At 35.8% G+C, this 13091-nt stretch overlaps 1 protein-coding gene across 1 annotated transcript in view; it reads left to right on the top strand.

The window, feature by feature from the left end:
- LOC108760519 (kinesin-like protein CG14535) overlaps nucleotides 1–13091 on the top strand; it is a 259700-nt gene that overhangs the window by 224498 nt on the left and 22111 nt on the right. The window contains exon 4 of the mRNA XM_018506530.1: nucleotides 8404–8497. Coding sequence (XP_018362032.1) covers nucleotides 8404–8497 — 94 coding nt within the window. The remainder of the gene's footprint in view (nucleotides 1–8403; nucleotides 8498–13091) is intronic.

Below are 13091 nucleotides of genomic sequence, written 5' to 3'. Positions count from 1 at the left end.
TAATCCGTTACATTTCTTACACTTTTATTCTAATTATTATTAAGTGATAACGTATATTGTAAACCTGCAAAGCGTTTATTTTGTTTCACATTAATTAAAGCTCTTCAAATTACTTCGTGAAAAAATGCTGTTTCAGAAAAATATATTATTAAGTTTTTAACATAAACAAAATAAATTTTTTTTATTTTTTATGTAATTTTTAAGTTCTTTACATTACTCCATATATGTAGCATAGATGTCCAAGGACGTTTTGAAGGACGTCCCGAAAATGTTCGCAAGAAGGGAATCTCTGGGATAAAGTGTGCTGTATGGGATTATAACGTTTTAAATGAGGAATTTCAGTATGGAACGCGATTTAGGTAATGGGTTTCTTCTTTGCCTAAATCGCACTAAAAAATATCTACATTAAAATGTTATAATAATGCAAAAAAAAATTATGAAAAAGTTACATAAAAAAAAGAGAAAGATTGCAGTTCTCCCAAATTCTAATAGATTTATTATGCTATAAAAAATTTAAGAGTATTCTTTATAATTTCTGAATTATACCATAAGTCTTTGTGTGAAAAATGGTGCGATTTTGGCAATCTTATCCTATTAATAGATTTTTCTTTTATATGAAGATATTAAGTAAAATCAGTAAAAAAGATTGCTTTTTAAAAACAAAATATCGTCTCTAAAAGGTTAATAAAAATCAAGCTTATCTTCGATTTCAGTAATTAAACTACGAGCTAGATTTGAATTATAAAGAGAATATCATATAACCATACCAAGTTAATAAATTGTTAGATAATGGTTTTTACAAAGCGATGGATGAACCAATTTTTCAGGAAATCGGATATCATCGATAGAATGGGTGATAAAAAAAAAAGGAAAAAAAAGAGAAGAACGATGAACAAAATTGATGGGTAAAGAGAGGTGCGGGGAGGAGTCTCATAGAGGTTCGATTTTGCATCGCTCAGGCAGACACTGGGATCCCGATTTCCCCGAATGCTTTTTTGATCCGGCAAGCCACTCCTGCCCGTGCAGGGGTTAGAGGATAACACGATCAGGGCAGGCGGAGGGGTGGGAATTTGGTAGACCAGGGAATAATGCCAGAAAAGGAGAAAAGAGGGGAGGCTCTCTCACTCGTTCGCTCCCTAGGCGCCAATGACGCCAATCTCCCGTGTAAATCGCGACATATTTCACGACATTGCGCGATGGAAGGGCGTTCGCGCGAGCCGACGTTCTGGCACCCTTTCTCGTCTGGTCGGCAGCCTCGTTCTTCTCTGCCGCTACCATATACCATTCTGCAGATCCACCGGAGGTGGATGAAAAGTTTTCCGAGTTGTTATCCCGGGAGTTATCACACCGTGCACCAGCAACGAGTCGAAAATTCCACGATGTAAATGCGATCGCTCTTCGAGCGGACCGCTGAACGGATTTCGCTTATTTGCACAACCGGGCTTTCCCTGAATTTATCGGCCACCATTTGGCAAACTGCTGCGGAAATTTGTCAATCCGGAAAGATTTTTACGAAGCACGTGCTCTCATTATTAATTTATTCTATTAAACTTCAATTGCATTCTATTAGACTTGTAGATTTAATGGCTTGCTACATGGTAAGATTGAATAATTTTATGGTATCCATTTTTACCGGATTAAATAATGCAGTTTGATTCTACTACGGAAGTGAAAAAAATGTAAAACTTACCTGATTTTGATTATAGTAGAAAGAGAAAGAAATTAATGTTTGATTATAGACATTTATTCATATAGTTATAGATTATATTATTATATTATAATTATTAAGTATTCATATTAGTCAGTTAAAAATTATAAATTGTTAAAAATTGATTAACACATTGAGTTTTTATAAGGTTTACTTAGTATTTATTTTTCGATCACCAGCGGAAATTACTTGTAAATAAATAGGATGAAATAAATCACAGTATATTGTGCAGAAAGTTCGTATCGCTATGCAATTTTTGGAATTACCGACTCGTAAATTCCAACGAGGATATTTCCTGTGCATGAACGTGTGTTTCGCACGTTTTTCCTCTCCATCCCCTATATTCATCGTACCTAGCCTACAATCGCTAACCATTCGTGTTTCGTTGCGTGAATACGAGGGCGAAAAGCATCCCCTCAGGACTGTTTGTTTTTGATACGGTTTTCATCGAACAGCATCGTTGGTAGACATTCCGTAGTTCATCTGCATGCAAATGCGACTACGTCTTATTCTATTCATACAAAAATGTAACTAGCATCTCGCAACCCCTTTACTGTGACACGAATATTACGGTGAGATAAAGACACCCCTAAAATTATCATAAGCCAGTTTATTGCAAATTGTCGCGGTTGGGGAAAACAAATAATGTATATATGTATTATTAAATTTCAAATAATGTTCAGAGATAAACTAATAATAATGTCTATTTTAACTATCAATTAATGTAATTAAATTCGAATAATGCAAACGGATCAATATAAGCTAACCAAACATGCTCGTTATATGGAATGTAATTGAGATTCACTTTTATAATTCTAACGAGAATGTTTTTCTAGAGAGTTGGAGTTAGAAATTCTGTTCAAATAATTTATTTATTTTATATATATATATATATATATATATATATAAAATAGTTATTATCGTTGATTCGGGGAAAAATCACAAGAGTACAAGTTATAAATGCAATGCGAGGAAAAACCTATTGTGATTGTTAAAAATGAATATATGTGATTGGCGTAATTGTTAAAAGTTTGACGAGAGATGATTTATCGTTTGCTGCGATAAAAATGCTGATCGCGTCCTTTTTTTCAATTGGTAGCAAAATTTCTGTTCAACACGTTTTTTTCCATTTTAACGTTCATGATCGCACCGAAGAAGAAAGTTACGTGACTCGCATTTGTTATTACGCGAATCAGATGGGCGAACAAACAAGAGCGATGATATAATTATTGACAAAAAAGTGCGCTTAATAGCGTATTTATTTGGCTTTCATCGAAAAGAAATTTAAAACTTTTTCAAGTGTTTCGTATTGAATATAAATAAATGGAATCAAAATAAATGGAAATACATTTTAATTTTTCTTCTAAATAGGTTTGGTTTTCGTACGCGAATTATAATTCAAGTTTATATGAAAAGAACGGTTTCACTAAAATATCTAAAAATTTAACTATGGATAAAAATCTGAAAATAATTTTGATTAAACGTCAAAATAATTAGGACGTCAAAACAATTCAAATTAGTTGCTAAAATGTTGCTAAAAACTGTTTGCAGCATTATCATTATTGTTTAAGGGTCCTATATAATTATTTCGATAATTTAATGAAATTATTTTCAGATCTGTATTTAGCTAAAAACTTTTAGCAAAATTGTCCTTTCCATGGGTAATATTATATTTTACATTGTAAGTAAATATTAATTCTAAGCTGATTTCGCGACGTTGCATATCTTAATGAGGTTTCTGTCGCGTTTTGCTACTGCTTCTATAGTTATATTAATATTGACATCAGCAGCATCGCATGCTAATTTGCATAAGAACATCGCATATAAATGCGTCGACCAATGAAGCGCCCGACGTAAGCCGTTGTATTGTACTGCGAGCTTATACCATGAAGCCTCATTGGCCGGAGATGGTTGTACGCTATGCTCTTATGTAAATTTGCCTGCGATAGACTTTAGCTTATGCTTTTACAAAAGCACAGCGCTACATAGCAATTCTTCCGTAATTTTTATGACCGAGACAATATTTCTTGTCAAAGAGGAGAAATAATTTCTCCTCTAACCGATTTTTAATTGCTCCACAGTTCTTTCTGTTTTAATTTTCTCTATATCAAGATTGAGTTTTTTAAAATTAAAATTCGAGAATAACAGAATGCTAACTGCTTGCTACAATTACGTGAAATATTAATACCTTTTATATTAGGAAAATCACATCAGATTTATTCAAAAAATATTTCTCTGAATCTCCATAGACGAGAAGCAATGTAAAAAGACTGACCTTTATACTGCACGTTATCGCTAATAGAAATGTTTCGCAAAAACATCGAAAGAAAGAATACAAATTTCACGAACCCTAAAAACGCTACCGCTTGTAAATTGAGGAATGTCACTTCGATTCACCAAGAGACGTTTGTGTTGAGGCATCTGGAAAACTTGTGAATTAAGAGATTCGTCGACGACGCGGACGAAGGAGGGAAAAGATCATTCGATTATTTCCAGCCATTAAGGGGACCCCTTCTCGTTCATCTCACTTCAGCATCGCGAGGGTAGAACGTTCCTCGCAGCTTCTTTTCGAACTTTCGACATGAGTTTTACATTTCGCGCTTGAAGAAGGGTGAAGAGGTATCGGAAAAAGGGGTGGCAACAGAGGAGAACGAAGAGGCGAGTGTAGATGGCGAAATCGAAAGTGAGAAAAGTGAGAGAAAGGTCTCCGCCGTGAATTCTTCCTCGCAAGTCGAAGGTGGGTTTGCAAGAGCAGTACATCCGACCCTCCACACGATTGGTATTCCAGTCCGGTGCGCCAATATTGCGTTACCGAAACGCGTCATGCAAGTCGAATTCAAACGACTACGAGCATGATGACACGACGCCGCTTGTAAGTCACACCGCGGCGCGTGTCTTTTAATTTGTGCCACCCTGCTCGAAATAAACATTGCGAGATGAGCGCGATTGAGACGTCACGTTCACATTAAACCATTTTTTTTTTTTTTCAATTGTCTGGGGTTGCCGGAAATGTAAAGGGCGTCGTGAGTAATGGAAAAATTACTCTTTGAAAGCTATTAACTTTAAATGTAATCTATTAGACATAAACGTTACTTACGACAAAATAAGTTCTTTCACGTAATTTTCACGTTATCTTAGCTTTCATATTATTTTTCAAGAATTACACAGGAATTTCATTGAAAAAATATTTGATGACACAAAGGATCGGCCAACCAATTAACTAATTTTCACTCGATTCTATTTCCGGTTATTCTCCGCGTATCAATTCTGGGGATTTCGATTATTAAAAGGACATCAAAGCGGAAGTGAATTGCTATTGTTACTCATTTTTAACGGAAATCTGTGCGAGAGAGAGAGAGAGAGAAAAAGAGAGATAGTTAAACAGCATTACGCTGGTGTCTACCCTGAGGGCGGACATCACAGAGGGTGGCCTCGCGCCGGTGAAAATTTTCAAAGGCTCGACATCGATGGGCGCTCGCTCGCGCGCGCATCAGAAACGCGCGACAGGACAGGACCCTTTCCGCAATTTCTCCCGTCGCGTCGCACGGGCGCGGAATCAAGTGTTTGAGATTATGACGGTGGCTCCGGTCACGTATTTCATTAACCGTCATGCCGACGGTTCGGGGAGTTCAAGGGCGAGATCTCCGGCGACGGAGGGTGCAGGTATCTGCGAAATATGTTTGCTTTGCGTTACGTCCCTCGGGATGATCCTGTTATAATTATGAATGTCGTTGTTGTTGCCGTTGTAAGTGTCTGATATCCCATCGTCGGTTTCGATATTGATTCTGTACGAATCCACACGTAGAATCAAAACGTTTCAATATAACCTTCTGTTTATCAATTGAGGATATTCTCGATACTAAATTAATATACTTTAAAACAGCTAACGATACATGAAATAAAAATAAAAAGAATTGAATATGTTTTATTTTTAAATAATTAATTTTACATATAAAAACATATAACATTTATACATATATATGTATAATGTTATATAAATACTTTATTAAATTATAAAATTATATAAATTTATAATTATGTATAAATATTGAAATCTTATTAATGAGATCAACGCCTTTTTGGCATATATTTTATGGTACGCCTCTTGGCTTTTTTTCCATGCTTTTCTAATACTTTTTCCATTGCTTCTTTCATTAATAAAGATACATACACTTACTTGGTATACTTATGTTTAATTTTACAATTGAAAAAAAATTTTTTTACAATATGTTCATTTTTACGAAAATTATAAACGATCGAATTGGGTTGGATATGTTAATACCTAGAGATTCTATAAGAGTTCGGCAAAAGCGGATAAAAATGGCAGATAGCTATATTTTCTTTTCTTCTTTCTCTTACTTTCTGAAAATGTTCGGAAAGCTATTTGAACTATATACGGCCCGAATAGAGCTCATAATTAACTTAACCAATCAAAAACATGATTCACTTTGGCTAGACTTTCATTGTAGGTTGTTACTCATATGTAGTGTGTTGTTTCTGTAGTATGGCGTTTAAGGATTAATTATCGTGCGATAATCGGTGTAGATTAACACGAGTGATTCCGTCTTAAGTGAAAAATTTTGTTTGTCAAAGCACCGCGTAAGAAACATTTCTTCGTCGAAATCTGTATCGAGAAGTCAATGTAAATCTGCGGTAGTATCGACAGACTCGTTTGCGGCTACACGCTGTAACCCCAAAGGCCGCCCCTTTGAAACGAGCAACGACAGATTGGTATTACCATATTGGGAAAGGGACTAGACTCCTTATTTTCCTATCCTTTTGCCGCCGAGGGAGAGGAAAAAAAAAGAAAGGAAGAAAACGATCGATTTCTTTCTCTGTCCTTCCGCAACAGGCGTCTCACTTCTTACCTCGATTCTCCACTTCAACCGCCTTTCCAGAGCTACGTCTTTCCGCATTCACTTTCTCTCTCTCTAACCCTCGATACATTCCTTCTTCCCCTACATTTTCTGTTTCCACGAACTTCTCGTCCGCCCCTTTTTCCATCTCGGGCTCATCCGATTCTCGTCCACGAAGATTTCAATCTTGTTTCGCCGAAGCATCGACACGTCCTCATCTTCCTCCCTAAACTGGCGGAACCTTCTCTCATAACATACGACCGTTTTTTCATCTCTTTCATCGTTCGAATCTCCGTTTGTTATGCACCGTCGAAGCGAAGGATAGCCGATCTAATGGCGTTTTTGCTATATCGATCGCTCGCGACACATCAGCCGTAGGCTCAATTCGGAATTCTCGGCAGTTTCCGCAGGAAATTCGTGAAACCCGCCTCCCAAACGAACAACCCTCTGATTTTCCCACCACCATCTCCTTTCCTATTTTCCTATATTCTCTATTCTCATTGATACTCGATATCTCGACAGTAATCAACAACCGGCCGTTGCGACCATTTAACACATAGATAGAGCCCTTTTTAAAAATGGCCCTGCTTGGACCCAAGCATTGTTTTCCGACGCAGGAAAAGTCTTTTCCAGTCTATGAATACATTAAGAGCAAACAAAGGACCACCTTCCATAATCTCACGACCCCTTTCTTTCCCCCTGCGTCTTTCTCCTTGATTTTCACTCTAGAGATGTTACACGCGTTTATTAAACCCGGCCCGCCAACGCGCTTTCTTAAGCACTTTTACGAGAACCCGGCCGAGCTCTTCGTTCTGTCCTGTAAAAGCTTGACGTACCATCTCTTTCTCTCGTCGCAATATTATTTCGAAACAGACGTAATTAAAATCGCGTCTACTTAGACATCTTAAAGCTACATTGAAAACGCGAGTAATTAATAATTAGTAATTTAAATGTTCGACACCATTTTGTAGTACGAATATGAATAGTCATTTTTTAAACATATTTTTACCCCCTAAACATGAATTCGTTGACAAAAACTAACACGTCACAATTTAGAGAAAAATGACGCCAAAGAGGCAAAAAAGGATTATTCAAATTAAGAAAAAGATGATTTAAAGAATTTTCATGATGTTCATCGGTAGAAAATTTTTTTCTAAATTTCATTTATATGAAAGTCATGTAAAAGTATCTTTTAGCTTAAATTCATTTTGATTCGTTTCGGTATGATTTTTTGTTTTAATATAGAAGACAGTTTGAAGAAAGCTTTTTCTCATGTAATAAAATAATCCGACAAAATTTGGCATCATGTCACAATTTTGAGAATATGAAAACTAAAGAGGCAAAAAAAAAATACAATTTTGAGAGTTTTTATAACGTTATAATACGATACCATTTTTTTTCCTAAGAACTATTTTCAAATTGCTATATCTTGAAAATAAAAAATCATATCGAAACGAACCAAAATGCATTTTAAAACTGAAAATTGATACGTGTACGTACGTAGCATTAATGAAATTTAAAAAAAATTTGATACCGGTGATACAATGTCATTAAAACTCTCAAAATCGCTTTTGCCTTTTCAAATTTTTTTAAATTATAATGTGATAGCTAATTTCGATAACGAATTCTTATTCAACAGGCAGAAATACATTGAAAATGACTATTCACATTTGTGTTGAAAAAAAAGGTGTGTTGAATAGTTTTAATAGAATCAATTTAAAATGTTAATCACTAAAAGTAGATCAAAGATGAAAACAATATTTTTTTAAATTATTATTTTTAGTAATTTAATGTTTGTAATCATGAAATGTATACAGATCGTTTGCAATTTCTTTCCAGACCGAGATCTGTTCGAGCGCTCTTACAGATGTAATTCATGCGGTCATTAATGGAACGGATGGCTGCTTATTTTGTTTTGGACATGCCGGTTTGGGTAAGTTTAGAAATTATAAATTTGACTTATATTTAAATACATCTAAATTATATTTTTACATAAGAATAAAAAAACTATACGATATCTTACACTGAATAAGAAAAAAATAATTAACGAGTTACGTTTGCTTGAATTAAGATTTTAAATTGTTTATGTAAGCATTTACGTGATTTTTTTAGTCACCTTAATTTTTTAAATTAAATTATCATTAGGCAGGTAAACATTCAATACTGTTTTGCACATTCCTCTTGATCGAAGAATAAAATTCACTAGCGTATCAATATACACGATATCCGTTCTTGAAGGAAATGTCGCAAAAATTCTTTATTTAGATGTTTTTTCCTTTGTTCACTTGACATCTTTTCGTTGTGCTGCCGCAAGGTAGGAACCTGGTATATAGAGGCGCAGAGTTGTTTTACATTTTAAGTAGTAATATCGAGTTTGCATGCAAATGCATGATTATGCATGGAAAGTGCGCGGAAGAGAGAATCCTCGGGTGGTAATGTCGGTGCTGAAAGAGAGTGAGAAAAGGGAAGGAACTGAGAACAAAGAGGAATAGAAGAATGAAGAGTGAAGAAGCGAGACCGGAAGGAATGGTGATAATGTATGCCACTGGGACACACTTTCTCCCTCGTACCTTTCAAATTTTAACATACCACAACCCAAGAGACTGTCCGCAGTCCTGTCGTCATCACGCGCTTTCTGCGCGAAAACGATTTTAAGACTAATGGATTTAGAGAGAACATCTTGCATAAAATATATGTTTTGAAAAAACTGTCATAATTGAAATATGTATTCCCATTTTAAACACATATTCAAATATAGAATGGATATCACAGCGTCTATCTCTTATTACTTTGTTTTATTCAAATATACATTTAAATACATATTTAAATGCGTATTGAAAATTTTCATATAAAGTTGTAAACATAAATACTAAAGAGTTTATTAAAATTGTTCGCAGATTTAGATTCTCTTTAACATCTTATTATTAATATTCTTATGGTATATAAAGATGTTTATTAGCATAGAAAAAATTATTAAATTGTTTTGTCAAGTGATATTACTCTGGTTCTATATACGAATATGTTTCAAGACCAAAAAAGATTCTCATATAAAGAAATATTACTTTTTTTAAGTTTCTTATTTAATTAAAAAATTAAATTCCTTATTCGTTATATGTATATAACTTATTTTTATAATTTATATTGCCTTGATTTTTATACAATTTTATATGTGATATATATAATCAAAATAATCATGTCCAACAATAAATTTGTTTTATAATTATAATCGTAGACGATGTTAAAATATTTTTAACATTGACTAGAATAAAATTCAAATAAACTTCTGCTTTTACAGTCGGTATCAGAACCAATTAAACTACATGGAATATTTCTGTCTGAGTTTCTTTTAGCATTATATAAAGATGTAAAATTTAATGTTAAAAGGAATTCAGTGAGAAATATTTCATGAAGATTATAAATGTATCTTTAATTATATACCTTTCTGAAAGATTTTTTATATTTGACATATAAATAGGAAGATGGAAATTTATCTGGATGCAGAGTGTAAGATAATATTAATTAAATAAGGCAGATACAATTATAAAATATTCACGGAAATTAAATTAATCTGAAACATGAGTCGATAAATAGTTCTCCTCAATAATTATTCATTATTTTAAATTCACATGAATATAAAATGACACAGAGAAATGCTATTTCTAAAATTAACTTCGTCGCATAAACTTAGAGTTTCTTCAGCCATTAGCTGGCTTCTATCGTTCTTGAACCGATACGGTTTCATAATTCTGCAGCGCATTGAGAAATTGTCGACTTTCAGTGCCGAAGTTCTTACAGTCGAGCGGGATTTCTTGCAACGCGGGAAAGGGGAATCGATAGAATCGAAAATAAAATAAAAGGAGGCGCATCGGAAAGATAAGAACCTAACGGCCGTAGACAAAGAGTTGCGTAAAAGGAAGCCAAACGAATTCGCACAGTGTCTTCCCTCTCTTTTTCAAAAGTACTTCAAGCAAGTCCGCAAGCAAACTGCTTTTGATCATCGTTATGCGAACGTTTCTCTCGAATTTCCCTGTACTCTCCATCGTTTTTCTCTCTGTTCCAACTCCTTCTCTCAGTTTCTATCTCTCTTCTTTTTGTATCTCGACACTCTCTTATCCTTTTATATCATCGTCTTCTGACGCAAAAAAAAAAGACGAAGAAAAATGAAAAAGCGGCAGCGATTAGAACAGTGAGAGGAATAAGAAAGGCGACATGGAAACCAGGAGGAAGATCAGATTTACACAGATCTGCGAGATGAGAAGAAGACAGCACGACAGAGGCAGTCAGCTCAGCAATTTTTTAAATGACGACCAGCCCATATCTTTTACTTCACGCCAAGCAATCGCCGATGAAACCGAATGCATTTCGATCACGCGCGCACGTCTACCGTTCTGAAAAGTTGCGTGTAAAAAGTGTGCGGAGAAGCCGTGTGAGACAGAAGATGGAGAAAGATATAGACACGCGAGAGAGTGTCGAAGGAGAAAAGCAAAGGATGAGAGAGATTTGCACTTTCAAAGCAACAGGACTCGTCCTCTTACGAAAGGACAGAGGGCGGACGGAGATACGTATATGTATATCACTACATATATACAGATATATACAGATATAGAGACAACAATGGGCCCGTTTGTACTTTGTAGCGCGTTTCCTAATTACCCCCGCGCGCGGGGATCCCACAACTGCGGACACTCCGACGGAACCTTTGAGATCGCGGAAGGACCGTGAAAGTGGATTATGCAACGACGGTGAGGGGAAGAAGCACGCGTGCTTGATGCACTGAGATTTCCCTCTCATTCCTCTCTCAAAAACATAAAGCTTTTACAATAATAACCTTGGTAAGCGATTCAGTCAAAGGGACTGTGGCGCAACACGCTCCTCTCGTTCTACGCAGCCAAGAAAGGATTTATCTGATTTTTAATAATCTCGCACGCATATAAATTCGTGCAATTCATATATTATTTTTATTCGTATTAATCCTTATAAAGACATATGTATATATATATTCTCTATCTTTTTCTCTCCTTAATCTTTTTAATATTTCTTTGATATTCTAACTAATAAACACGCAATTTCTATCATGCGATTTGTATTGGCGCTGACGTTCCTCGCGTATACAACGAGGTATTCGAGCGGAATTTTAATTATCAGTCGCATTTCCATTTCAAAGTATCCTTATGCTGGAGTGTTATACCAATCGTCTGAGAATGCAGCAGCTACCGCTTCGTTTTTCTACATCGTCGTCAGCGACCTCGTGAATCTCGTGGCGGCATAGCGTGAATTCTTGCGGAATTTTTGCGGTTCGACCGCTCGAATCTTGCCAACGAAGCGCGAATTCTCCAAAGTGGAACCGTTGAAAAGTTTCTGAGACGCAAACGCGGTCCGTTACCGGCGAGATAGGCCGACCCTCTCCTTTGCCGCGTTTCTAATTAAATAACAACATAATTCACCGTTTTACATTAAGACAATTAAATAACGTTTAAGATTCAACAGCGGCTGCTGCTTTTCCATTACTCCACCATTGCCGACGGGGACTTCCCTCTGCCAGGATCTTACGCCTTTCGCTTCAATCTCTCGTCCTCCGTATCGCAACCTTCTCCTCGTCTGCCATAAGTCGTCTCTCCGTTCTCATCAGACTGTTTTATGATTTTAATAAGAGCTCTTTTATTTCTCTGTCAACAGCAGAGCGTTTGAGCTCGACTTTCAATTTTGCCGAAACTTCAGTGCTAAAAACTTTCGCACAATATGTGCCGTTATCAGAAGTTTGTGCTGAAATTGTCGTTAAACACACAGCCGAATTGTACTTTATTATGCGATTTGTATCCCATTATTGTCATTCGAATGAATTAATTTTAATATTTATTTCACACCGTTGCGAAAAGCGAAATAACAATCGATCCTTTCGCCGTGCATCAACTACTTGGACATAATCGCCGGTTGTCATTCTAGCCGTTACGTTGTCGTCCACTAAATAGTAAACAAATTAAGCGGTCCGCTCGAGCCTGACCACAAATCTGGCAACGCAATTATTGCACCTATTCGGCTCGCGCTCCGTTCGTATACATAAACAGGATTTTCGAACTCATCCATGTGAATTGATTCGTCGCGACACACGAGGGGGAAAATTGCGATTATGCCAATCAACAATGAAGCTTGTCCACATACCAGTCGCACCAGCGGCACGGTTACGGGCGTTAATTCGATCTCTACGTCAATAAATCTGTCAGTCTGGCAAGGATCATTCGAAATATTAGCTTTGATCCGTCATCGCTTCTATTGACAAGAGGGTGGACATTGGACTTTCAATATGTTATCTCTAAATATTTTATCTCGACAGTTTTTAATTTGTATATGGATTAGAGTAACTATATAAATACAGAAAAAAATCCTGGAACGTATATTTAAATTGTACGAGTATCATGGAATATGAATAAACAGGCAGTATAAGCGCGGACAATAAACTAGTTATAATTAATTCAAATTGGTAGTGTAATTTTCGTCTACGCGATTTGCATTTACATTGCACGTTTAAA

This window comes from Trachymyrmex cornetzi, unplaced genomic scaffold, assembly GCF_001594075.2.
Source record: "Trachymyrmex cornetzi isolate Tcor2-1 unplaced genomic scaffold, Tcor1.1 scaffold225, whole genome shotgun sequence".
NCBI lineage: Eukaryota > Metazoa > Arthropoda > Insecta > Hymenoptera > Formicidae > Trachymyrmex > Trachymyrmex cornetzi.
This window is presented reverse-complemented; position numbering and strand designations above follow the sequence as displayed.